The sequence below is a fragment of the Cydia amplana genome, chromosome 25, assembly GCF_948474715.1.
Source record: "Cydia amplana chromosome 25, ilCydAmpl1.1, whole genome shotgun sequence".
In the NCBI taxonomy this organism is placed as follows: Eukaryota; Metazoa; Arthropoda; class Insecta; order Lepidoptera; family Tortricidae; genus Cydia; species Cydia amplana.
The window spans coordinates 4,461,610-4,489,336 of record NC_086093.1 but is presented as its reverse complement, the minus strand read 5'-3'; the positions used below and the strand labels follow the sequence as shown (position 1 = coordinate 4,489,336).

The 27,727-nt window shown below is 36.4% G+C and overlaps 2 protein-coding genes across 2 annotated transcripts in view; one reads left to right on the top strand and one right to left on the bottom strand.

Moving 5' to 3' along the window:
* LOC134659710 (dipeptidyl peptidase 9) overlaps positions 1–27,727 on the bottom strand; it is a 74,574-nt gene that overhangs the window by 33,064 nt on the left and 13,783 nt on the right. Inside the window, exons 5-10 of the mRNA XM_063515402.1 lie at positions 27,185–27,287; positions 24,706–24,824; positions 23,886–24,015; positions 23,302–23,440; positions 22,606–22,792; positions 20,501–20,610 (exon numbers count right to left, since the gene is read on the bottom strand). Coding sequence (XP_063371472.1) covers positions 20,501–20,610; positions 22,606–22,792; positions 23,302–23,440; positions 23,886–24,015; positions 24,706–24,824; positions 27,185–27,287 — 788 coding nt within the window. The remainder of the gene's footprint in view (positions 1–20,500; positions 20,611–22,605; positions 22,793–23,301; positions 23,441–23,885; positions 24,016–24,705; positions 24,825–27,184; positions 27,288–27,727) is intronic.
* LOC134659706 (uncharacterized) lies at positions 260–11,860 on the top strand. The gene is made up of 3 exons (XM_063515399.1): positions 260–395; positions 8,758–8,894; positions 11,724–11,860. The coding sequence occupies exons 1-3, from the start codon at positions 348–350 to the stop codon at positions 11,854–11,856; spliced, it is 318 nt and encodes a 105-aa protein (XP_063371469.1). The 5' UTR covers positions 260–347; the 3' UTR covers positions 11,857–11,860.

Here is a 27,727-nt window from a genome sequence, read left to right as displayed (position 1 = left end):
ACATTTACAGTTAAGGTTGTTCTGGCCCCCACTCTATACACAGTCTTCCTTATATGTAGGTATAGGTAGGTAGGTATTCTACAAGAAGTTTACATATATGTATACATAAATGATGCTAAGTAGTACCTAACTAGTATTTCAGTAAAAACTTAGCAGGGCTCTTCTCAAAAAAGTAGTTATACATACATTGTACATTAGAAGTAATGCACATTAACCCATTATCATATTTTATAAATTACTAAAAATTTCATTCTGCATTCCAGGGGTTTTCGATGCACACATGTGACCCTTTATGGGCCATAGGAATATGAAGACCGCTTCTTGTATATCTTTTCCATCACGGAACAATGGTATTCCGGACCTTTGGGAGGCGTGCGCGGAGCCGTAGGCAACACGTGAGTCCCTTTTGACACTTAATGAAATCTAGGGGTAAACCAAGCGGATGCTGCCCTTGCCCGCGTCATGGGACGCACGCAGAGGCAGCATCCGCCAGGGTGTAAGGACTAATGAGAGTTGATGGTATCTAAAATTAACTAGAGATTGTCTTTTTATCCTGTTAGGAGGTTGATATATTAATCAGTAAGTATATTTAATGTTTTCCATGTGTGTAAAAAATAATTGTGGAATAATAATCTTAACCAGTTTATTCTAATCCGAAAATATTTTAATTTTAAACTGCCTCTTTAAGTTAGCCCAGTCGGTAGTGACCCCGCCAATGAAACAGGAATTTCCGAGCTCGAATCCTGGTAAAGGTATTTATTTGTGTGTTTATCACAGATGATCCGGAGTAATGAATGTTTTATATTATTCTATCTATTATATAATTATATCTTCATCTTACTAGATATTCCCACAAATAAGCTTTATTTAGCTTTCTATTGGACTAAGTCGATTTGTGTCTTAGCTTTAAGGTTTTTTACAATATAAATATATAAGTAGAACATAAAAACATTCACAAAACAATAAAAAATATATAAACATATTATTAAAAAAACTAACCTAGAGTGCCGCCAGCAGCGGGGCAAGGCCCAAGCTGCCGGTGGTCAAAGCCGCAGCATAAAGTAAGTATAGTATAGAGTAGTCGGCCCATACAAGCCTCGCTTAGTTCCACAAAAATTCAAGAGATGTCACTCAGAGCACCATTGGGCCTAAATATATATTTGTGTTATTTCAAATCTTGCCAATTTTTAAATTAACATGTATAGTTCTAATTTATTTAGCATATTACAACAAAAACCTTTTAAAACATCCATTTACACATAGTAAATCGACGCAGAAAAAAATTAATAAATAATGGCATGAACTATTCTAAGCGCCATCTATCGCATTACTAGACAGTTAGTTTCTTGCCGTTGTAACACACTAAATAGCTCGATTGTTTGAGAAAGACTATCAATAGATGTCACTGTAGTAAATCCTCATACTTTATGATCATATCAACATTATTAAGTAATAATATAATTTATCTCAAAAATGGACGGCAAAGTCGACGTTGCCGGTTAAAAAATAGGTCGCGAAGTGTGTAGTTTATGGTCATTCTAAAAATTAAAAACATTGCAGTCTCGATTTCGGGACTGCAATAATTATTAAGTGTAAAAAAGGAAAAATAATTATTAAGTAATAAATAATATAATTTTTCTCAAAAATGGACGGCAAAGTCGACATTGCAGTCTCGATTTCGGGACTGCAATGTTGCATACAAATTCCATTATTAAACGAGTTCCAAACTTTTTAAAACTTTAAATGGCCATATCAAATGAAGGCATAGGTCCATTAAACAGCCAAACAGATGATCAGCACTTATTATTAATATAATGTTGGTACCGCGACTATTTAGGTGTCTCAAATACGTTGGCGTGAGGTTGGCGTATTTTCAGCAGAAAAATACACTTCTATTTTTTTTAAAGGCGGCAAGCAAATCTTTTTAATGGTTTTACTTTTCTCTGTGAAAATTAGAACGTTGCTTCTGTAAAATATCTCTTGCACCATTTTTGAGAAAAGCACTATATATGACTCGGCTGGAAGGCTACTTGCTGGCTTCGGATTCAATTAAACGGACTCCCAAGGTCGTCCGTTTAAAACGAATCCTCAGCTTGCAAGTAGCTACTTCCGAACCTCGACAATAATGTACTATTGTTCTTAGAAACGTGATAATAATTAAAATATATTAAACCTACATGGTATCATCAGCCACACTGTTAAGTGTTAACTGTACCGATGTACAGTTAGGAGTGTTGCTGTTTGTATATTAATTTACTTAACCTTACGCATTACAAAATTGTCCTCATATAGCTATACATATATTTTAGGACCGTCTTACACTAATCGACCTACTTGGTAACAAAACATTGTAAATTCTTGAGCAGTTTGAATAGCAGGGCAGGTGACAAAAACTTGCTCAAAAGCATAGAAGGTAGCATCCTATAGAAGTGGTGTACGCGTGCCTCCGTGAGGGACAAAACATATAAATTCGACCAATCATAGCGTCGCATTGCGCCGCTATGATTGGTCGAATTTATTTGTTATGGTGGGCAACAAATGAATTCGACCAATCACGGTGGTCAATTTACGGTGGGGAATAAAACAAGATGTGAGACTGTGACAAGGACAAACAATAATAGCGCTTTCGCTGCTACTCCTACTGAAAGATACATAAGACTATCCCGTTCTGTCAGTTATCCCCTGCTTCTATTCATGCTCAAAAGAGAAGAGACATCCGACATTTAATAGTTATTTTCGATACAAGTGCGAAAAAGAGGAAATTCGAAACGAGTGGCGATAAATTAAAACACGACCGAAGGGAGTGTTTTAAATCGACACGAGTTGCGAATTACCTATTCGCACATGTATCGAACAACGTTTTACAGTACATATGGCACTTTAAAGTTTCGACATACGCACGAAAAGTGCTATTTTACGCACTAGTGCGGAAAAGTAGCCCCATGTGTACTGTAAAAAAATATCCCTATATGTATGAGAGCAATAATACAATGTCTAAATATAAATACATACATATCTTATATTTTATGATCATATCAAAGCTGGAAGTCCTAGGTTCGGATCCCCCTAAAAGTGTATTAATATGGTGTCCCATGGTGGTGGCCCATTTGTCCCCGCCGCCATACAAGAGGTGTGGACAGATGGGAATAGATATAGACCATTAATATATACACACACAATTAAAAAACAAATAAATGTCCTATGAGGATTTGAACCCAGGACCTCCTACTTCATAGCACATAGCAGAGCAGGGTCACTGTCACTACTGACTAGCTAGGAGGCCGTAGAAATAATATACAATTTATATATATTTAAATTAAGTACAGTCAGCGTCGTATAGTAGGTCGCATCCAAAGTATTCAAATAGTTCAGTACGCCATACAAATAATATGGTGTACCGAACTATTTGAATACTTTGGATGACCTACTATATGACGCTGACTGTACTTATATAACAATTAACAAATCAGACTGGTAGCCACAGTTTAATGGCTAATCTAGGATTAAAACTTTTTAGTGGCTTGCCATTATGTTCAAAACATTTAGCTTCATACCACATCAAATATTTAAGTTTACCGCCATTGCCCGCCAGCATTGAACAAATTGGTTGTTAGTGGGTAGACAAAATAAAGTCACTATCATGTTAAACATTGAATTTATTAATTGTATTTTATTATTTTTAAGAGAATCTTCATAGCATGTGTCTGTCCGTTGAAACAGGAATCAATCTCAACCATCTTCCACTCAAAATATTTTACTTGTGGTACAGTCGCCATCAGATATATCGGAGCGGCCAAGGCGCTCACAAATATCTGAACACGCCTCTATTGTCAGGGCGTTAGAGTGCGTGTTCAGATATTGTGAACACCTTGGCCGTTCCGATATATCTGATGGCGACTGTACAGAGATGCATTGACTATTTCATCTTCACTCTCTTGTTGCATACATTGTAACTTCTAGTGGCTAGAGGCTGGGTCCTGAAATCAGAAACATATTTTTTATATATAAAATGTAATAATATCACAATAAAGTTTAATACACATTGCCTTCACATTGGAGTCTGTTTGCAAACACTAACCATTGTATAGATTTAGACCAAGAAAAGTATGCAGCGATATTGATCGCCTGCGCAGTACATGTGTTATTTTAAATGTCAAACATCTTTGAAATTATGACGTACCTTTCTTCTTTCTTGCTCTAACTCTAAATACTTTGGAATCTTTCGCTTGCTCGGGTATCAATATTAGCATGGGGGGTTAAAATAAAACTTGACAATAGTTATTAGTGGGCAAGGGGGCAAAGCAGTTGTTTAACCGCTCATGCTAATGTTGATTCCAGAGCAAGCAGAAGATTTGAACTATGAGCGTAGCGAGTGGTTCGAGAAGTGGAATCTTGAGCGTTGTGAGAATTCAAGGCACGAGGGTTAAACAAACATTGCCACCTAATGAAACACAGAATTTATCACCATGCCAACGCAGGGAAAATACCAACTATAAAATACCAAAAAAATCAAATCCACATGAACATTATAAAGAATTTATAATTCAAAATCATCATTTAAAAGTAAATTCTACCAGCTAACATAAGGAAACTCAAAATTTAGATCTGATTACTTTGCCCCACATGTGGGTAAAATTCAATTTTCTCATTAGTATTTGAACAATCAAGGGGGCCTTTACCAGTTGGTGTGGTGATAAATTATTTAATTAACCTTTGTATTCAAAACAAACTTACCTGAAGTGTTATTTTTTTATCATTTATTGGCAAACAGTAGACACTGTCAGATTAATATGTAGGTTTTACCATTAGTAGTGTTCCGTTACTACATCGGCAATTCACGTCATCATCACAGGTCTTTTCGTCTATTGCAGACGATTTATGCATTGCTGTTTAGACAACGGGTTTGGTGATTGTGGAGGCCGATGCGTGAGCGGCACGACCTCCCACATTTTGGGCACATGTCACGCTTAGCACAGTCTTTAAAGCGCCACATCGGTCTTCCAACTTTCCTTTTAGCATACCTACGCAACTGCACCAAGCAAGACACGTCTAGGTATTCTATTCACGTACTTGTACTATAGTTCAAATGAAGCTATAATATGAAATTAATAAGTTTGTATAAACAGAAACAAAGCAAAGGCAACAAACGCGGTGCCGCTTTGTGGCGACTTGACTATTTGACAGTTTATTTTTAGTGTTGCCGTTGAAAGTTCTTTCTTGTCCCTAAATAGAGCTTTTATGATTTATTATTATACAATATTATTAGTTCAAATAAAATATGATATTCCAAAAGACTACAAATAATATTATATAGTACTTAAATTCCAAAATAATGATAATTATGCCTCAGTGTCCATTTCTGCTTTTTTAAGGAACAGGCGTATAACATTACCCTGAAGTAGGGGACTAATTTTAAAATAGCAATAATCATTACTTGATGCCGCTTTTGACGTTTCTGTGCACGCTGTTGTCTGTCTATACTTATAGGTCACATAATTAGTGATACAAACACCTGCCTGGTCAATATACGCAAAATTAGATATATTTATTCTAATTATAACAGAAAAAGTTTATTAAAACAAACATTAAATGCTTTTGTGTAATAATTTCAGGTTTGATAGGTACGGGTTTTGCCATGGGAGAAGTTGAAAAGGAACGTTATGAAAACATATCTTTGTATGTATAGGTACTAAGATGGTACAAATCATGTACAAATCTGTTGCTTAAAAATAAAAGCACGACGCGACGTTGCCAAACTGCTATGAGTTACTGCGAAGCCAGTTTAACTCGACAACGTCGCATCGTATTGTTACAATAGGGTATTTTCGTACTAGTCAAATCAGTTACTTTTTTATAGTTATTGCAATGCAACTTGTATCGTAAATTTTTAGAAGGCACGATAAGAGTGAATTGAGCATGAATTGAGGTATTTTATCTCATTAGGATCGAAAGAGCTCGTGAATTTGAGTACAAATAACACAAAAGTGGCAAAAAAGATCACAATATAAAAAATGGCAAAAAATAGTAGTTTTCGATATAAGTGCGAGAAGTATGTCATTTTGCACGAGTACCGAGCTTTCGATTTTTCCGGTAATATACTGAGGGGCTACCGCCAAAACCGAAATTCGCAAATTGCGGGGATCTTTCTCTTTTACTCCAATGCAGGCGTAATTAGAGTGACAGAGAAAAATGCCCGCAATTTGCGAAATTCGATTTTCGCGGTTATAGCCCTGTCACTTACAACGGATGCCTTTGCTTTGATATCTGGTGGCGTTAAATTAACTCCAAAATCGTCTGAATCACTCATTTTTATTTAATAACTTATGCTTTCTTGGCAATTACTTACAAACATAAATCACTTTAAATGTTGAATAAAAAAGGCGGGAAGGGAATAAAAAAGTTTTACTTTTAATTGCCATTTTTTTCAATGTGGATTCTGTTGTCACTGTTGTCAGCATTATGCCAATTGAAGAGAAATTGTATTATTAAAATTAATAAAATTAATTTTCAGAACATATAATTATACATGGTCAACCAGATCTTGACAGTAGAAAAAGGCGGCAAATTTGAAAAATGTAGGCGCGAAAGGATATCGTCCCATAGAAAATTTGAATTTCGCGCCTTTATTTTACTGACAAGATTTGGTTGACCAGCTATATGTAAAAAAACATGAATCTTTTGTTATTTCATTATATTGATATATATCTAATTAATTACATTTATATTAAGTGTATAAAGTGTATTGTACGAACGTCAGCTTCATTCAGTCGCGCGTTGTTCAAGTAATACTATTGGGTCTCGAATAATACTCCTTTATGCCCAATCGCGCGTTGTTCTGGTGGGTCATTTATAAGCGGGTCTCGCATAATACTCATTTATTTAAAATGTATCAATCAGATTACTTTTTAGCACTAGTGTAAAAAAATCAAACTTTACGCACGATTTGCAGCTACAAAAACTAAACTTTTTGAGCAATTGGATTAAAAAAATATAAAGAAACGCTCAAGTACCAGTGGCATGGTGGCATATAGACGGACTTACGCCAGTAGTAATGTCTAATCCTTTTGCCATGCACCAATGGTAGCATGCGCAAAATTATTATGACAGGTATTTATTTTCAGCCGGTTTCAATAGTTTCGGCAAGACTTATGTAGCATTCTTATAATATATAAATATTATCATCACCACAGTATCGTTTTCCGAAATTACTTTATGGTTATACCGTTCGGCTACGCTATTTCTCTGTACCCTGCCTCTCCCTTCCCTCCCTGTACTCCTTAAGTGCCCGAACTCTCTTTACTCCTACTGAAAGATACATAAGACTATCCTGTTCGGTCATTTCCTTCCACCCCTCATGCTTGATCCAGTTTTAAACGAGATTCATGATTTATTCAATACGCTATAAAGCGACATCTGTTGATTACTTCTAATCGTTGGCAACGACATATGTCTACTAACTTTCAATGAAGACGTATAGATGTCGTTAGGAATTCTATGATTTGGATGTGACACAGCGCCATCTTGTATCCATGATAGGCAACAGTGCATTTTCAGTGACGCCATCTAGTAATGATGCGCTTTTAGGCGGTCACATTTGAATGTATGGGATAGCAGCGTCTGTATATATGTAGTCTGTGGCCGCAGTGAGAGGAATCGACGTACTATACGCGCCGTGTCCAAGATATTTATTAATCACTAGCTTCTGCCCGCGACGTCGTCTGCGTGGGATGATGACGGTGATTGAAAAAAACTACTCCTTTCTCGGGGCCCAAACTATATCCATACCAAATTTAGTCGAAATCGGTTCGGCGGTTTAAGCGTCAAGAGGTAACAGACAGACTTTTACGCGCATTTATAATATTAGTATGGACGTATGGATTATTTATTTATTTAATTTACTAAGCCTTACATTACCTGCTTATTTCCAGAGTTTATAGAAGATGTGTATACCTACTCTAAAATATCCATGATTTGAATTTGACTTCCTTTTTAACAAGCTTTTATTAGGTCTACCTGTAAGTTACTAACTATGTAATGGAATCTAAGGTAACCATCTTCCAAGGATCGTAGTGTCATGAAAGTTGGCAGCTGTATGTAGTTCTGATGAAAATACAATAATATGGTACTGTCGAACTGATCTGATGATGGAGACAGGAGGTGGCCATAGGAACTCTCGACCTGTATGTAACTAACATGTAATGAAATCTAAGGTAACTAATTTAACCATCTTCCAAGAATCGTAGCGTCATGAAAATTGGCGGCTATATGTAGTTCTGATGACAATACAATAATATGGTACTATCGAACTGATCTGATGATGGAGACAGGAGGTGGCCATAGGAACTCTGTGAGGAAACAACGCAACCTAATTGTGTTAGGGGTTTTTAGAATTGTCTCGATGAGTATTAGTTGTCTGTCGTAAGAAAAGTACAGTCAGCGATAAAAGCTTGTACCAAAAATTAAATTTTTGCTAAAAACTTATTTATTTAGGGTTCCGTACCCAAAGGGTAAAACGGGACCCTATTACTAAGACTCCGCTGTCCGTCCGTCCGTCTGTCACCAGGCTGTATCTCACGAACCGTGATAGCTAGATAGTTGAAATTTTCACAGATGATGTATTTCTGTTGCCGCTATAACAACAAATACTAAAAAGTACGGAACCCTCGGTGGGTGAGTCCGACTCGCGCGTGTCCGGTTTTTTGTAACTTCGTATTAAAGTGAAACAGAAATTAACAACAACTGACGTTTGGTTTTCAGATACGGGATCATGTCAATTACGTGGACGATTCGTATGGTGGGACAACCTACGACGCCTTTATATGGAGCAACAGCGTTAGTCGAGACTACTTCGAGCCGCTGGCATGTGTGCCCATCAGCGAAATAGTGTACATTAGGTTAGTTATAATTTAATAATTTAGGTATATAAATATATTTGGTGTTCCTAATCACGCACTACGATACCACAGTAATATTAATAAGCATGTGTGTGTGTGTGTGTTTTTTTTTTCTAATTAATTCACACACACACAATCAATTAATCGTTTAGTTAGCGCATCATCGTAAAAATGATTTACTTACAAAATTGTTGAATGACGCTAGATGTAAAATGTGGATGACTGAAAAAATAGGAATAAATTAGTATTGTACAATACAAGCATAAGGGAGTACTACGCTAATTATACGGTTTAACTTACGTATTTTTAGTCTCTCGCGCTTAGTGTTAGTATGACTATTGACTCATGATATGTATTACAAAATTTATAACTTTTATAAGGAAGTACCTTCGTAGCGCTTAATTGTACGTCTTTTTACTGAGGAGAGATGACTTTTTGCATTAACTCAAAAGACGCGGGACCGATCATGTTCGACTAGTTTTCATTTAAAGAATTTATTAAGTTTTTTTATCGTTCGGAGCGTTTTTTTTCCGAAACTATCCACTTTATCAAAAATGGTTGTTAACAGTAAAAAAAAATATGATTTTTTTGTATCGTAGCCTATTTTTAGGGTTCCGTAGCCAAATGGCAAAAAACGGAACCCTTATAGATTCGTCATGTCTGTCTGTCTGTCTGTCCGTCTGTCCGTCTGTCTGTCCGTCCGTATGTCACAGCCACTTTTCTCCGAAACTATAAGAACTATACTGTTGAAACTTGGTAAGTAGATGTATTCTGTGAACCGCATTAAGATTTTCACACAAAAATAGAAAACAAACAATACATTTTTGGGGTTCCCCATACTTCGAACTGAAACTCAAAAATTTTTTTTTCATCAAACCCATACGTGTGGGGTATCTATGGATAGGTCTTCAAAAATGATATTGAGGTTTCTAATATCATTTTTTTCTAAACTGGATAGTTTGCGCGAGAGACACTTCCAAAGTGGTAAAATGTGTGTCCCCCCCCCCCTGTAACTTCTAAAATAAGAGAATGATAAAACTAAAAAAAATATATGATGTACATTACCATGTAAACTTCCACCGAAAATTGGTTTGAACGAGATCTAGTAAGTAGTTTTTTTTTATACGTCATAAATCGCCTAAATACGGAACCCTTCATGGGCGAGTCCGACTCGCACTTGGCCGCTTTTTTTTATCGTTCTGTTGCCATGCATATTTTATGTATTTATGCCAAATTGCTGCTTTCTAGCATTCACGGTAACGGAGAAGAACCGCGGACGGACAGACAGACGGACATGGCGAAACTATAAGGGTTCCTAGTTGACTACGGTACTCGAAAAAGATAGCCTTTTTATTCTTTCAGAAGGCTGATATATTCATCGGTATTATTAACTCGAAATAATCGCTAATAACCCAATAATAATAATCGAAATCCCCCATGATGAGAATCTCGTGAAGGCCGAGAAGGACAAGTCCAGTAAGTAGGTACCTAGATTTGGCTCACGAGATAACCGCCATGTGGGATGTTGATTCGACTATCATTGTCCCGATAGTCGTTTCAGTGAACGGTCTAATAGCGAAGAGTCTCGACCAACATCTTGAGAGACTCTCGCTAGGTGGTTGGATCAAGGGTCAGATGCAGAAGGCGGTGATCTTGGACACGGCGCGGATAGTCCGCCGGTTCCTCACTCTGCGGCCCTGACCACCGGGAGCTTGGGCCTTGCCCCGCTGCTGGCGGCACCCTTGGTTAGGGTTTTATAATGTGTTTATATGTATGTTTTATTGTTTTGTAAGTGTTTTTATATTTTACTTTTATATTCATATTCCAGTCGTCCCTGTTCAGTGCTACATCCAGCCTCTCAAGAAGGAGTCCAGGCCATCCCGCCATCGCCGACGAGGCCTGCCGGCTCCCCAGCCTCCGCCTTTGCCCAGCAGTGGGACACAGTGAGCTCTGTATAATAATATAATATAATAATATTCATATTATGAATAACCTAACTTGAGACGAAAAATAAATAAAGAAAATAATCGAAATATGTATGTTTTCCATGAGTGTAAAAATAATTTTGTGGAATAATAATCTTAACCAGTTTAATCTAATCTGTAAATATTTTAATTTGAAACTGCCTCCTAGTCCAGTCAGTAGTGACCCTGCCAATAAAATAAGAATTCCCGGGTTTGAATCCTTGTAAGGGTATATATATTATATATTTGTGTGTTTAGCACAGATACATATATAATACGGAGTTATCTATGTTTTACATTTTTCTATCTCATCTAGTACCCACAATACAAGCATTATTGAGCTTACCGTTTTACTAGGTCGATTTGTGTCAGTTGTTCCATAATTTATATATTTATTTCGTTTATTCATTTCGAATATTAGCTTAGGTTTTTTACAATATGAATAAAAAAGTAGAATATAAAAACACTTACAAAATCATAAAAAAATATATAGACACGCTATAAGAAAACCAACCTAGAGTGCCGCCAGCAGCGGGGCAAGGCCCAAGCTATAGAATAGAATAGAATCATTTATTGCATATCACAAAGCAGTTATAAAGGTGGTACATATTATTGGGTTAGTTTAAGTGACGCCCTGTAAGGACACAGCAACATAAATATACCTATAATACAGTTAACTTAAAATTACTAGGTTAACAAATATACGCGCCGTGTGTATTTATTTATTATTATTTCTTTATTTAATTTACTAAGCCTTACATTACTTATTACCAGAGTTTATAGAAGACGTGTATACCCACTCTAACTAAATTCGTGCTACTTATGGTGAAATATAAATTAACATTATTTAACGTTCGGTTTTTAGATATGGGAACATATCAACTACATCATTAACATGGACGCGTCGTACGGCAGGGCAACCCACGACGCCTTCATATGGAGCAACAGCATTAGTCAAGACTACTTCGAGCAGCGGGCATGTGGTACCAGCGAAATAGCGTACATTAGGTAGGTAGGTATGTTATAATTATAACTTAATAATTTATATAAATATATTTTGTGATCTTAATCATACACTAAACGACCCACAGTAAGATCAATAAGCCTGTGTGAGTGTGTGTGTGTTTGGGAGCTACGTACTACAGACAGACATAGATGCACATGTTACGTCAGGGGTTTATTAATGGTTTAACGCAGCGGTCGGCAACAGGCGGCCTGCTTATCTTTCGCTTGCGGCCCGGCCCGCGAGCCTTGCTGGCTATTTTGTATGTAATATTGACAAACGACAATGTCTGCTAAATTCACAAATATTAATAAAGTGCGGCCCACTTCAACATTGTTAACAACTATGTAGTTATGTGGCCCTTGGCTGCTAAAAGGTTTCTCATCACGGAAACGATTTACGAAATATTTCGAATGATCCTAGAGTTAGACTAAGAAAAGACTGCAACGATTTTGATAACACACGCAGTGTAACTGTTATTTTAAACGTCAAACTTCTATGAAATTATGACGCATAAATAACATTTACCTACACTGCGCGTGCTATCAAAATCGTTGCAGACTTATCTTGGTCTAACTCTAGTTATCAAATGCGGAGGACGGAAAAAAATAGGAATAAAGTTGTATCTTAATTTATATTATTATCCCTGACAGAACGGCAATAATTGCCGCTTATTGTATATGCATTTAGGGTGAGAGACTCTTCGTTTGTTTGTGTTATTTACAAATAAATGTTTCCATTGCGGCCTTCAGGAAAGGTTGCGTAAAACCAGCTATGGTTTTTAGGCAGATATTATCCCACTATTAATATAATGTGCTTATAATAATTTTAGAAGACTCCGGGTATCCACTGCGGGAACACGGAACACCTTATGATTTCTGTAACCGGCGCCGCAGAAGACTCCCCGAGGCTATAACGCCATGCAAAAGATGGCGCGCTGCATTTGGTATATTAAAAGGTAACTTTGTGTTATGGACACTGATTTCTGCAGTTAACCATCCATTGTGTAGATTTGCATTGGGGGTGACGAGAAAGCTGTTTCATTGGCCGACAGATCCAACAACCATCGGCTATAGGTCATAATCAGGGGTCGGACAAAAAGTGCCGATGACGTAAAAATGACGTAATGTTGCACACAGGATGATGTTTGAGTTTGTATTTAAACTTCCGTGTGACATGTAGTAACAAAGTAGTATTAATGAAGTAACAAAATAATCGTAAATAAATCCATGGAATTAATAATACAGGTGGTAGGGTGATGTAGTGAATAAAATAAATTTCTTCGTGGGTATATCTTGATTACAGCAAGAGCAGTATACGTGTTTGTCACGTACCTCCAAAAACGGAAAATTGCTACAATATTCGAGTACAGATGACATTTTAGAGCGTTTTCTTATACATTAGTAAATATACATTTTAGCTAATTATAATCGTGAAGATACAATAGCTAAACAATAACGAAGTCAATTTATTGTTCATCTGATTGACAATGTGTCAGTCAAAAACGTACTTACTCATTTCAAGTGGCGATATCGTTTAATAAAGAGGTTGATAAATGATAAGTGATAATTGTTTATGAAAATCAAAAATACTGTTTGAAATCATCCTATAAGTGGTTTGACGTCATCCGCACTTTTTGTCCGACCCCTGGTCATAATATAGGCTTATATTTAGTTACGCTTTCCCCAGGCACGCGCATTGTTGGTGTGTGTCTGTTTCCCGGCGACACTTCAACGTCATGTAACTATTACACGTCGAAAACTTTCAAAATGGCGAAGTCATTGTAAACTAGCGTCTGAAGAAAATAAAAATCATAAAATTAGTATTCTAAATCAGCGGTCGGCATCATTTTAGCAGCCAAGGGCCACATAGTAGTTAAAAAGTTGAAGCGGGCCGCACTTTGTTAATATTTGTGACTTTATCAAACATTGTCGTTTGTCAATATTACATACAGCATTTCAGCAACCTTGATTTATATTTAGTACCTACTAGTTTAGTACTTAGGATAAAAAACATATGTTACAAGCATGCCGTGTTTGCCTGTAATTGGGTGAATACTCTAGCAATATTATTTTATAACTTGTTATTTATAAGTATTTTTTGTATTGCACCTGTTGGCGAACCTAATAAATAAAAAAATAAATACAAAATAGCCAAGGGGGCTCGCGGGTCGCAAGTGAGAGGTTCACGGGCCGCCTGTTGCCTATCGCTGTTCTAAATAATAATGAAATTCCTAGTAATGTAATGAAGATGTCAAACAGTAGTAAGTATAGTAATAATTCTAATACCAGTTCTTATGATGTTTCAGTTACACCACCACCACTACTGTCTGATCTGTGATCCCTGTTGTGCCTATACGCGAAGACCGTACTTCCGACGACGGCGATGAAAATACCACTGCCGGCTTTTCAAGGAGCTACATTACCAGCTGATATAATAATGCAACTATTACCCAATGCCCCGTACCTAGTATAGAAGAAGACTAAGACTTATCTACTATATTAGCAGAGGCTAGCAAACTAGTCCTATTTCCTATGAGGCCATAACTTCACGCCACGAGGGAGTATGGAGTAAGGTGATATGAGTATAATGCTCTAAAACAGTATGCTGTGGCTGTGGTAATTATTAAATTCAACATAGAAAGCCAATGTAAGGCATAAGAATAATAAGGCACATATATTTGAATCGCCTCCTTTACAGGAATAAATTGTGTGATTTATTGTACCTGCTAGATATATTAATACTTGATTAGCAGCACTAAGAGTTGTATGGGCCAAGTTGACTACGGATGGAGCAATATACCTAGCAGGTACAATAAATTACATTTGTTTCTGGGGGATTTAAAATATGTGCCTTAACCAAACGCAGATTGTGCCGATTGTGTTGTTAACTATGAGGACGCTAGGAAAAAATGTTGCATAACTTTCTCTAGTATAGTTCTGAATATGTGACCATCGATATAAATGTTGTAGATATACAATAGTAGTTTATGCAACAGTGATATAATAAGGGTTCTTAAAATTCAAGGGTCGAAGTTACAAAACGAGACGTAGTCGAGTTTTGTAAAAAAAGACCCGAGAATTTTAAGAACCAATTATGAGCTGTTGCATACATTACTTTTTCTATGACAGCTGCAGCAAAAAAAAAAAAATAAAAAAAAAAAAAAATAAAAAAAAAAAAGAGTTATTATTAAAAAAAAAGAGTTATTATTAAAAAAAAGAGTTATTATTTAAAAAAAATTGAGTTATTATTTAAAAAAAAAAGAGTTATTATTGTAAATGAAAACATACCTCTTTCAATCAAGATGATCGGAACTTGTATCTTTAAAAAAAATAAAGCAGTTGTATTATACTCATAAGATGACTGCTAGCAGTCATCTTATGAGCCTATAGACAAAGCATTCAAATGACATTGCTTTAGATATCACTGTCAGTCATTTAATTGACACATTTAAGTGCTGGAGTAGAAAAAGATAGATAGAATACTTTAAAATTTAAAGATGTATAATGTGAGTGTTTATTGTTTAACATGTATGTTTTGTTCAAAATTCCATGGCAGAATTTTGTTTCAAAACAATCAGTGCAGTATAGTATATAACGATAACCAGACATGTTACTCGTCAAGGAATAATTACACACGAACGAAATATATAAGACTTGTAATGTAAAAATCTAAATGTTATATCTGAGTTGTGCCTCTAAAATGTACCAAATAATTTTACAAGGTTAGCTAGGTTATTTTATTTCTTACTCTTGTATGTGCAAATAAACATAGTCAATGGTTGATTAGTCAATAATATGTAAATGATATTAGAGTGAGACCAAGATAACTATGCAGCGATTTTTATAGCACAGACGTGTAAGTGTAATTTTAAACTTCAAACTTCTATGAAATTATGAATTTAAATAACATTTGCACGTCTGTGCTATAAAAATCGCTTAATATCTTGGTCTGATTAACTCTTTAGAATGTAATGTAGACAATAAGGGAAGAGGAGGAAGCTTCTGCCCATTAGCCGCCTGTTTGTGCATGTGCTGAATGTGTTAGTCCCGAATTTTATAAATTTTAAATATAATTATACAATTAGTGCCCGGACGGGATGTCGTTAATCCCATGGAGAATGGGCAGCGCGCTGATGTGGGACGCTACCTGCGCCGACACGTTGGCAGCGTCCTACATTCAAGCAACCAGCAGAAATGCCGGGGCAGCGGCGGACGCCCGAGAGCGAGCTAAGGCCTATAAATACAGCTGTCTCGGCGCCAACTAAGAGTTCGTAGCTTTTGGCGTCGAGATACTCGGACCGTGGGGTAGAGGAGCGCGGGCTCCTTAAGGAGTTTGTTAAGCAGTTAAGGGAGGCAACAGGGGACTCTCGCGCAGGCAGCTTTCTCGCGCAAAGGATTGCCATCGCTATACAGCGCGGGAATGCTGCCTGCGTGATAGGCACCTTGTCGAGGGGCCTAGGCTTAGAAGGTAGGTTTTAGGGATTTTTTTATCAGGTTTAGTTTTAGTTATTTTATTTTATAAGGTACTTAAGTATTAAGTTTGTATTAATTACGTTAAATAAACATTTTGAAATATTATACCATTTTAACCCTTTACCAGGCTGACATTTCGAAAATGACAATCGAATGTCTGTCTTACTCATCGAAAATAGAACACATGTTTGAAGTGCCGTACGTGGGAAATATAACCCTTAGCCTGGTGAAGGGTAAATTTTTTTACACAAATAATTAGAATGATTGCTGTATGTACTGTGATAAATAAAACAATGTTAATGTGAAGGCAAACTTTTTATTGAAAATCTCCCAACTACGTGTTCGACCACTGCCCAACGATCTGCGAGATATAGTCGCGGCACGGAAGTACTGATAAAAATAGCTAAATTCAACAAAATATACTTTACGTGTAATTTTTTATTTTTTATTTTAACAAAAATAGGACAAACCTCCCTACATTATACATATACACTTTCAATAAAGAATATTTCAAATCAGTCTAAGCAAATAAAGTTATAACATTAATGTTAAAACAAGACCATAGTTTTTGTCACCGCATCATTTCGCGGGTGTATAAGTGGTCATTGACTTCGATCACCTTCATCTCCAGCACCATCTCATCTTCTTGTGGCTCCTGTTGCGGTTGACCGGGTTGGAGTTGTGATTAGTCGACGGACCGGCGCGGCTGGTGGACTGGGAGTCGTGGGCAGGATAGCCCTATGAGGCGCTGCCAGACATGCTCTGGAGTCTGTGGAAATGTTAATAAAAACAAGAATTATATTTAGATATATACAAATTATTGTATTAAACCATACCCCAGTGAATGGTGTGAAATTGAAATTAAGTTTCTGTGTCTAATCTAATTATTCTTATTTGTTATAATTTAGACATTTGCAGACCTTTAAAGCATGAGGTGTAGGATATATGTATAAGTATGTAGCCAGCCTACTTGGCATCTAGGTTAGTAGGTACCCATGTACCTAGTTGGCGTTGGGCAGGCACTTTTATTTGAAAGAAAGTATGAAAGCGAAAGGAAATCATAGATTATGTATGAGACACAATCAGCATAGTTTAATGAGTACGAAACGTTGCTGCGGTCCAAATCAGTAAAAATGCCTACCTTTGTTGGCCTCCATATCATTATAGAAATTTCCATTTTCCAGCAATAGCTGGAAGCTAATAAGCTTGAATATTTTCCTTGCTGGGGTGCTCACTGTAGGTTCATTGTGATTCCTACTAGTCTGGAACTAAAAAAACACATGAATTAGAACATATTTCCCTAAAATAACCGGCTACAGGAGCTGCAGACAATCAATAGGCTATTTGACCTTAAGAACTTACAAAGTAATAAAATAAATCACTTTTGTGAAAATATCAATAATAGGTAGAATGAAAATTGTCCTTTAAACTGTTATAATATTTTTTTTAAGTAAAAACTACAACTGTTCACTGTTTAACAAGTATCTTATTCTTAATTTTGTTTCATACGTCGAGCGAGAGTAACCAAAAGTATGCAACGAAACTATTATGTCGTTTCGAAAGTCATCGGGTACTAGGAAGTAATTTATATGTTTGGTTCGTATAATTTTCTTGATAAAACCAACTAAAATAATTAAAAGTAGGTACATTGTGATACATAGTTTCAGAAAGTCGTCAAGTACTTCAATTATAAGGGTAATTTCTTCTTGCTTGGAAAGTTTTTTTAAAGACAAGATAAAGATTTTCTTACCTTTTTAATGTTAATACAAATTTTATAATATTAAAATATGTGGTACAACAGAACATCAAGACAGCCATAAGACAGTAAACAAAGTGTTTGACATTGACAGTCTTGACACTACTGGCTTAATCTATTAAAATTAAATTCGAAAAACAGCAAAAATTTTAAAATTGGTATTAAAACTTATCCTACGAAGGTTTTTAGTATCATTGAACGTTATAAGTACGTAAAACTAATTATTTAAGTATATCTAACTCAGTTTTAAGCAAATTATTAATTTACCGGTTTTATGTCCCAGCGTGGGATGCGAAGTGTGATGCACACTTTACGTTAGGTTCGTTCATTCCATTCACGTCGGTCAATTCTATGGATTCGAAAGACGTAAGCCGAAACGAAAGAGTTTCGCGGTTAGGACAAGTTGGTTCGTTCGAAATCATTTTCGTGCGGATGGCGCTCGATCGTTCGATTTTCACGGTAGCAGCCCAGTATCGAAATATCATTTGATATTTACCAGTCGCTTTTCGGTGAAGGAAAAACATCGTGAGGAAACCGGACTAATCCCAATAAGGCCTAGTTTCCCCTCCGGTTGGAAGGTCAGATGGCACTCGCTTCCGTAAAAACTAGTGCATACATCAATTCTTGTGTCAAGCGGACCCCCGGCTCCCATGAGTCGTGGCAAAATGCCGGGACAACGCGGGGAAGAATAGGCTAGATGACAAATTTTCATTTATGGTATAAATCAGGTTTGTTTTTAGGATCAAATGTCTATATGGGACCCATTCACTGACTTAATATAAAAGAAATAGACACACAAAGCAGAACAAAAACGTCAAGAAATGTGGCTCCCAATGACGTTTCGCACCATTTGCATTGATGATAAAAACGCTTACGTAAATTTTGAGTCAAGATAAATGTTTCGTACAGAAAAGAGCTTAATGTCGTAAGCATTAAGTGTCAAATTAGCAAACATAAGTACCAACACTGTTAAAAAATTTAGTCCGATGGCACTAAACGTAACGTATTTACGTCAAACAACGTCAAACGAGAATAATGAACGAATGGAGTCACTTTGGTACACTTTAATATATATTACTGTACAGGAAAACCAATTGAAGTAATAAATAAAACAAATTTAATTTAATCGGGAGCTCAAATAAAATTAATTCGTGGTTCAAATTCAAACAAATTAAATTTTTAATTCGTAAGTATACGTCTTTAAATACTAATTTCCTTGAAATAAATTCTACTTATTAAATAACTGTGTATTTAAGATCTACATTTACTCATAGCACGGGTGCACGGGGAAATTTAGATACTGATTGGATTTTTTTTATAAAGTCTACCTATACTTTATAAAAAAAATCCTGTGGTTGTCACTGTGTTCCGACAGGTTTAGCATTTACAGTTAGTCGATATAAGTCCTTATTGGTGGTGTATATGACGGAAACAGGGAAATGGGCCGAACACACAAGTGCCGTTTTGCCTTGTTTAAAACTGCATCACCCCTATCTCTTGCTATAATTAAATAGCAGTCCACTTTGCACGTCGCATAGGTTTTCTTGGAAATCTTCAATTTAAACATATTATTTCTTATGAATTCCATATAAAAATAAAAAAAATATTGACCTCACATCGACTCATTAGAATTTTGTTCCTTGACATCCCTTCTTTGGTACTAACAAATTAATTTATTCAAAACCATAAAATTACCACCAGATTACATAAATTATGTAATGCTATCCAAAGAACTAACCGAAAGAAATACATTCCATCCTTTTTCCTTGCTTTATCATTGTTATTTTTAGATATTTTAACGGCACATTTCGTAATTGTTGACAACTTCACAGTTGAGCGTTTCAAACAAGACTAAACGAAAAAGTAATGCATGATCTGTTTTGACATCACTTTTGTGGGGCCATTTTTGGCGGCTGATTGGGTATCCAGTTCTTTATACTATATCAATGGACCCATTGCATTAAAGCAATATAAAAGTCAGAAATGATAGTCAAAGTCCGACAGTCGTACTTCACTCGCGAAACGCCCCGAACAAATCGCTATATGAACGTGACGTCAAGGTCACTGAGAGCGCATCTTGAAGTATGAACAAAACAAGAAAATTGCATTTTTGTCGGTGAAATATTGCGTTTATGTATATAGTTGCTATAAAATCTTTTTTTGGATAAAATGTGAAGAATCTAATGGTATCCTTACTTATTTCGTTTTTGAAAGTTAAAAAAAAAACATAAATCTTGAAACTTTCAGGTGTCGTATTTTTGTATTCTTTCCATATATTTTTTTAATATCCACAATATTGTGATAAATTGCTCATCTGCTATCTATTTTACTAGATTTTGTTATAAAATTCAACATGTGTCATCATCCCTATTATTAATCAAGCTATAACATTAGATAGTGCATCTCACCCATATCTTCCTGCCAAGGATCTCCCACTCGCCAGCGGTTATGGGCTCCTTGCTAATAATGTTCGGTCCGATCGCTAGGTTCTCTTCCTCTGTTATCATTTCCATTACACCTGTAAACATATCTCTATAGTCACAGATAGGGCGTTTTTTTTGTCCCCTACACTTTTTTTTCAATTTTGGGATTTTTTATGTTATTTCTACTCAGAATCACGAGCTCTTTCTATCCTAATAGGAGAAAAAAAGTGTCCCAAAATGTCCATACATTTTTCGATCTTTCCATTCCGCGACCGCCATACAAAGTCTATGAAAAATGGTGACGTAATGGAAATAAAATCCTTAGGACACTTTTTTTCTCCTATTAGGATAGAAAGAGCTCGTGATTCTGAGTAGAAATAACATAAAAAATCCCAAATTTAAAAAAAAAGTGTAGGGTCAACAAAAAGAAAAACATATGGGGCGCATACAACACAAGGTAGTTTGTAGAACAAAAGGTAATCACGGTTCATATCCCGGTCGATATAAGTCTAGTGAAACTAACCGTGAATCATTCAAAACAGATATACTTGGTCAAGCAAAACTTGTCAGTAGAAAAAGGCGGTTTGAAAAATCGCAGGTTAGCAACACTACGTTTGAATTGTTCGAAAATCGCGTGTCATTTATATCTTATCTGTGGAACTGTTTTGTTTACATTACATCGATGTATAGTTTGTAGCTTTCTAGTAGAGCCCGAAGGCTTATCCTATTGTTCAGTAAAACCGCACTTGCTACTTACCTGCAAAAAAGGGTCTTTTTTATTCTAATTTGCACCTGAGCGCAGGCTAGTCCAACGCTCAAAAAACCAGTGTAGGTGCGCTCTCCGATAACGCGCCTTTGTTACGCATCTCAATGACACATTTTAGACTGGTTCTGTAGCGTTCGACTCGCCGGCACTCAGTAACCGAATACTTATCCATTAGTTCATTTTGAATCTTATTGCAGTTTCCATAGGAGTTGTAATTCAATTACCTGGGTAAAGTGAACGAGCGATTTTTTATGCAGGTGGTTGTGGCACGTGGCACGAGCGGTTTTACTAACAATAGACAATAGGATTAGCCGTCGGGGTCTATTAGAAAGCTACAAACTATACATTGCTGCTTTTTGTTCGTTTCCTAGGGACACCATACTTTAGTTTGCTTTACATTGCTACTGACATATCCAGCTTGACAGACTATACATACCAGGGATCGGAACCGGTTTTTTGCAAAAACTTAGAAATAACCATATTTTTCGAATTATTTTATACTCGAAATGTAGGACTCAGTTGTGTTTTTAGGTTACGACTTCGTATTATTAGATTGCCCAATTAGAAATGAAGTAATTAGCAAACAACGAAAAAATACCGTTTCCGTTCCCATACAAAAAATACCGGTATCCGATCCCTGCTCCATACCTTTAGCTTTTAACCACCATAGACTGATATATGTACACGGTGGCCAAAAAATAACTGATTCCCATTCCCAGGGAGGTTTCGGGTCAATTTTTTTACCCTCCCATAGAAAATGGAGCAGCCAAAATGTATGAAACAGCCAATTTTTTTCGCGATTTCGGAGTTGGTCCCGTAGTAAAAATTTCTCAGTATAATCTCAAAACCTCTCTGGCAATGGGAATGCAGTTATTTTTAGCCACCCTGTATAAGACAATCCAATCCGGGCTCATTTCGCTGAAGTAAAAGTCTATTTTTTTATTCGGTAGACTAAAATGACATTTCATAGTATGAAATTACATTTTATGTTCTATGAAATGTCATTTTAGTCTACCGAATAAAAAAATAGACTTTAGCAAGACACGTTCATTCATACGTTTCCGTGAAAATACGATGGAAAATAATTATGCAGTACAACTGTAGTTTGAGGAATGTACACCAGTTTCAAGATATGGGAAATTTTATTTGAGGACTAGCGACCCGTCGTGGCTTCGCACGGGTTAACAAATTATACACAAACCTTCCTCTTGAATCACTCTATCTATTTAAACCGCATCAAAATCCGTTGCGTAGTTTCAAAGATCTAAGCATACATAGGGACAGACAGACAGCGGGAAGCGACTTTGTTTTATACTTGACTTACTCCGTATTCTTTCAGGCGGTCCTCTCGCTATCCTACACGTGATGAGGTAAAGGTGCAAGTGCCCGGACTGCTCAGAGCCCCATATGAACCGGACCGTGCCCGGTTCCAATGAGGGTAGGAAGTGTAGTATATCGTGAACGTTTATCCACACGTCTGGCGCTGTCTCTTGGACTAGGATTTGTATTGGCTGTAACAAATAAGGTTATAAAATTGATGTGTCATTTAAGAAATACTAGGGACCCGCCCCGGCTTCGCACGGGTTAACAAATTATACATAAACCTTCTTCTTGAATCACTTTATCTCTTAAAAAAAAACCGCATCAAAATCCGTTGCGTCGTTTTAGAGATCTAAGCATACATAGGGAGAGACAGCGGGAAGCGACTGTTTTATACTATACTGACGACCGGTCTGGCCTGTCTATTAAGCCGATGGTTCGGAATCCTGGTAAGGGCATTAATTTGTGTGATAAGCAGTAACTTTCGGTCTAGAGTTGCACCCATACGTACTTTTCTAACCCACCAACGGAGCGGCAGCTGACATTTACGATTTAAATACTTTAATAGTTTTCGACTAAGAATAAAACATGTTACATTACGGCGTGAAGAGTCATCTGTCTTACACTTGAAATGTAACCCCGGAAACCTAGAAAACGACTCCTAAGCAGGCCTAACAGAAATGTCTGCCATTTTGGATACCTGTTCGGGTTGTTCGTGCGTGGTCTGCGGGGCGCGTGAGGGGGCGGCGGGGTAGTGCGCGGGGGAGCAGAACTCTCGCACGGGGATTAGTGCTAGCTCCAGTCGCTGCTGCTTGCGGTCTAGGAGCTGCACCCATACGCTGCAAGAAACACAAATATAACACTCATGTATGTTCATATAGTTCGTTTTTATTTAGCTTTAGAAAAAGACTACGTGATCTTGAGGTGTCTTTTAATTGAAAAACGCATTTAAAATCAGTAACTATTACTTATGAAAGCAAAAGAATGTAAATAATCGTATATGATTCATAATTGTCACATACTTGCCTTGACTTATTTTTCAAGTGTTTTCCAATAAAAAGTCACGTCAAGATTGTTTACCTTTTTTCTAATGCTAAAAAACGAACTATAATATGAAACGTTTTTAGTTAATAATTCCATTTTTAATTCCAGCTTTCATCGCTGACTGTACTTTCTTTCAATAAGCAACTAATACTCATCGAGACAATTCTAACAAACCCAATCTGTATGCCATTGTATTTTGATTTATGACGATCTAATAAAAATAATAATTGTAATGCTTACTAGTTTCCACATGTCGTCCAGCCGACGCGAGCTAAATATTCGAACCACGGGAAGGTCTCCTTCAAAGACTGCCGGAGGTCGAACCACCGGATATCCGTCACCTCTACCGCGTCGTTCGTGTTGTCTGACGCTGAAAAATAATGTGTATAAGAATTACTAACCTCCCAAGGTCCTACCTATAGTACTTTTTCAGTTCGATGCAATTTAAATCATATTCAATTGGAACAGAGTAGCTTTTGCTTTGTCTCGTGCACAAATCTGTGTTTTGACATTTTGCTGGGATATCAGTTAGCCGCGGCCACGACCAGTGAAACCTGTGTCGAAACGTCGGTAAATAAAGGTAATAATATGAATTTCGCGATAGACCCGTCTATAAATGTGAGTTAATATAGCTAGTCAAGCAAATCTTGTCAGTAAAAAAAGGCGCGGAATTTAAATTTTCTATGGGACGATATCCCTTCGCGCCTACATTTTTCAAATTTCCCGCCTTTATCGGTATCGTCTTGGGTCGTCCCATTCGTTTTTCGTCAAGTTCTTAAATTAGTCCTATTCTGCTTTCGTCACCCATTCTACATTCGTCAAAATCGTCGGTGGCTTTCAATGTAGAATGCGTGACGAAAGCAGAATAGGACTAATTTAAGAACTTGACGAAAAGCGAATGGGACGACCCAAGACGATACCCTTTTTTCTACTGACTAGATCTGCTTGACCAAGTGTATGTGTTCAAAACGCGAAAGTTTTTAATATCACACTGGACAACTTCTGACCAAACACATCCCTGGCTATTTTTGGTAAAAAAAAAAAACAGCTTTAAACTTACATTGTGAATCTGAGTTGCCTTCGTAGTAATAATCGAGGACCGTGGGCGAAGCCTTCTGCAGTTTGAAAGTCACCAGACGCAGTATAGACTTGGCGTTCGGCGTGCCCGCTCTTGGAAATCTGGAAAAACCATACAATAGGGATGTTGACACATGTTGAATTTTATAACAAAATCTAGTAAAATAGATAACAAACGAGCAATTTATCACAATAATGTGGATATTAAAATAAAATATTGAAAAATTACAAAAATACAGGACCTGAAAGTTTCAAAATTTAAGTTTTTTTTAACTTCCAAAAACGATAAAAGTAAGGGTACCATTCGATTCCTTACATTTCACAAAAAAAAATATTGTATAGCAACTATATATATAAACGCAATATTTCACCGACAAAAACGCAATTTTCTTGTTTTGTCCATACTACAACGTGGGCGATGACGTCACGGCCTCTGTCCGTTTTGTATAGGGCGTTTCGCGAGTGAAGTGCGACTGTCGGACTTTGACTACAATTTCTGACTTTTGTGTTACTTTAATGCAATGGGTCCCATATAGACATTTGATCCTAAAAACAAACCCGATCGATTGATACCATAAAAAAAAATTAGTCATGTAGCCTATAGGGCATAGCTGGGTCAATCAACTATTTTACGAGAAAGGTTGAGAGAGGCGATGGCTGAGATACGCGTCATACTCGTGAACGGGTGCTGTTTGTGGAGACTGGTCTATTTAAGCTAACACGAGCTATTATATTTAGTAACTTTATTTTTGAGGATAATTACATGGACACACCTCATTCGGTTCTCGTATGCTATTTTATTTTTACTATCATTTTCTTTCTTAATCAATGTTTTAATTAGGTATACAGGATTTTGACTCTTGGAGATCCTATACATCTCTAAGGATAATTTGATTAACTACTATATATTGTAATCTTTTAGGTATGATGACACTTAGAGACATTTACATCTCTAAATAATTTTAGATTATAGTTTTTGTATATTTGTGTTTTTTTTTTCAATACTATTGTTATTGCGTTTTTTGTAATTCGACATTTAGAGACTTTATACATCTCTACGTTAGTTTGATTTGATATTTACGGCTTAGTTGTATTTTATAATTGTTGTTTTTTTTTTGCTGTAAGTATGTAAATTCCATATTGACGTGTAAAAGTGCCCTTGTGGCCTATTTGCTGAATAAATGTTGATATTTGATATTTTATATTTGATATTTCTTGTTGTTATTCTGTCCCATCAGCGAGGAGACAATAGTAGCATAGATTGTTAGAAGAACTGCTGTACCATGTTCTACTAACATGCTCAGTAGATGTCCCATTATGGAAAGGTCTTATAACTACCATAAAATGCAAGTTTGGTTCATTTAAAAACGAAAAACTTAGAGTTTTAAGAGTGACTCAGGAGTAGGGTTACCAGATACAAATTTAGAATTTCCTGACAAAATTCCTGATTTCCGAATATTTTTCCTGACATTCATATTTTTCACATAATTATGAAGTTATTGATAAGTTCAGTGGATCTCATTTATTATTTTTTTACAATGTTTTTGATTGATTTAAGTAAATAAAAAGGTACATTATAATAAAATCTAGCAATTCAAAAAATTCCTGACATTTTCGTGTTCCGTCCCCATTCCTGACAAAAGGCCAAAATTCCTGACATATCAGGAAAATTCCTGTCATCTGGTAACCCTACTCAGGAGAACGTAACCATAGCAATGAGTGACAAGAAAAAGTTGATTAACCCAGCTGCCTGCGTGTTGGGCACCCTACCAAGGGCTCAAAATTTAGATAGGCATTTTTAATTTTTAGTCTTAGTTATTTTAATTGTAGTTAGTTTTAGTTTTATAGGGTATTTGACTGCATGTGTTTAAAATAAATTATATTACACCATGCATGAAATAAAGCACCAGTCGATTGATAGAGAAACGTAGACAGCAGTTATTTTAGACACAATTTCTATTTTAAAACCCGTATTAAACTATAAAGAGTAGGTAATTTGATTGTGATGTCACATGCTAGTGTTTCATATAGATTCCATAGTAGCAAAATCGTTTTGACAGTTCGAAAAAAGAAACTGATTTGACTAGTAGTCAAATACCCAATTAAGATTGTATTGACAGACAGTATACAAGGTGAAAAAATAGTGATGATTTGCTTTAAACCATAATCGGTATCGTACTTTGTTTGATCTAACTGGGCATAGGTAAAAAAAATTAGACACGAAAGAATTTTTATAAAATAAAAATCTGGATTACAATAACTGTTTTTGTTACACCTGGGGCCCGTTTCTCAAAAGCTTGTAACTTGTAATACAAGTGGAAGTCCCTTTCTAACAAAAGCTGTGAAAAACTGACATCCGCTTGTATTACAAGATACAAGCTTTTGAGAAACGGGCCCCTGGTATTATTTAAGTACATAAACTAACTATAAACAATTAGGTATCTTAAGACTTTGTTTCTTACCTGAATTCTTCCACATCCCCACTACTGGACTGTGAAGAGGGGAAACTGAATATCTTCACGTTACTCTCGTCTACCTCTTCATACACTATCCTGAACACATCATCTAAAACAAAATAAAATCTATTACCATGGATTACAAAAACCGGCCAAGTGCGAGTCGGACTCGCGCACGGAGGGTTCCGCACCATCAACATAAAATAGAGCAAAAATATCGTGTTTGTTGTATGGGAGCCCTCTTTAAATATTTATTTTATTTTATTTTTAGTATTTGTTTTTATAGCGGCAACAGAGATACATCATTTGTGAAAATTTCAACTGTCTAGCTATCGCGGTTCATGAGATACAGCCTGGTGACAGACGGACGGACGGACGGACAGCGAAGTCTTAGTAATAGGGTCCCGTTTTTTACCCTTTGGGTACGGAACCCTAAAAATGCATTAAATAATGCAAATAATTGCAGCCACAATTCTGGGACTTTTATGATAGGTACGACGTCATTGATAGGTTCATACGACCCGCCTATATAGAAAGCGATTACCATAG

What these genes read in the sequence shown, in the direction of transcription:
- LOC134659706 (XM_063515399.1), top strand. Translation starts at nt 348, where the DNA reads ATGGTATTCCGGACCTTTGGGAGGCGTGCGCGGAGCCGTAGGCAACAC. An exon ending in CGCGGAGCCGTAGGCAACAC is followed by an intron (nt 396 to 8,757) that starts GTGAGTCCCTTT and finishes TTTGGTTTTCAG; the next exon opens with ATACGGGATCATGTCAATTA. An exon ending in AGCGAAATAGTGTACATTAG is followed by an intron (nt 8,895 to 11,723) that starts GTTAGTTATAAT and finishes TTCGGTTTTTAG; the next exon opens with ATATGGGAACATATCAACTA.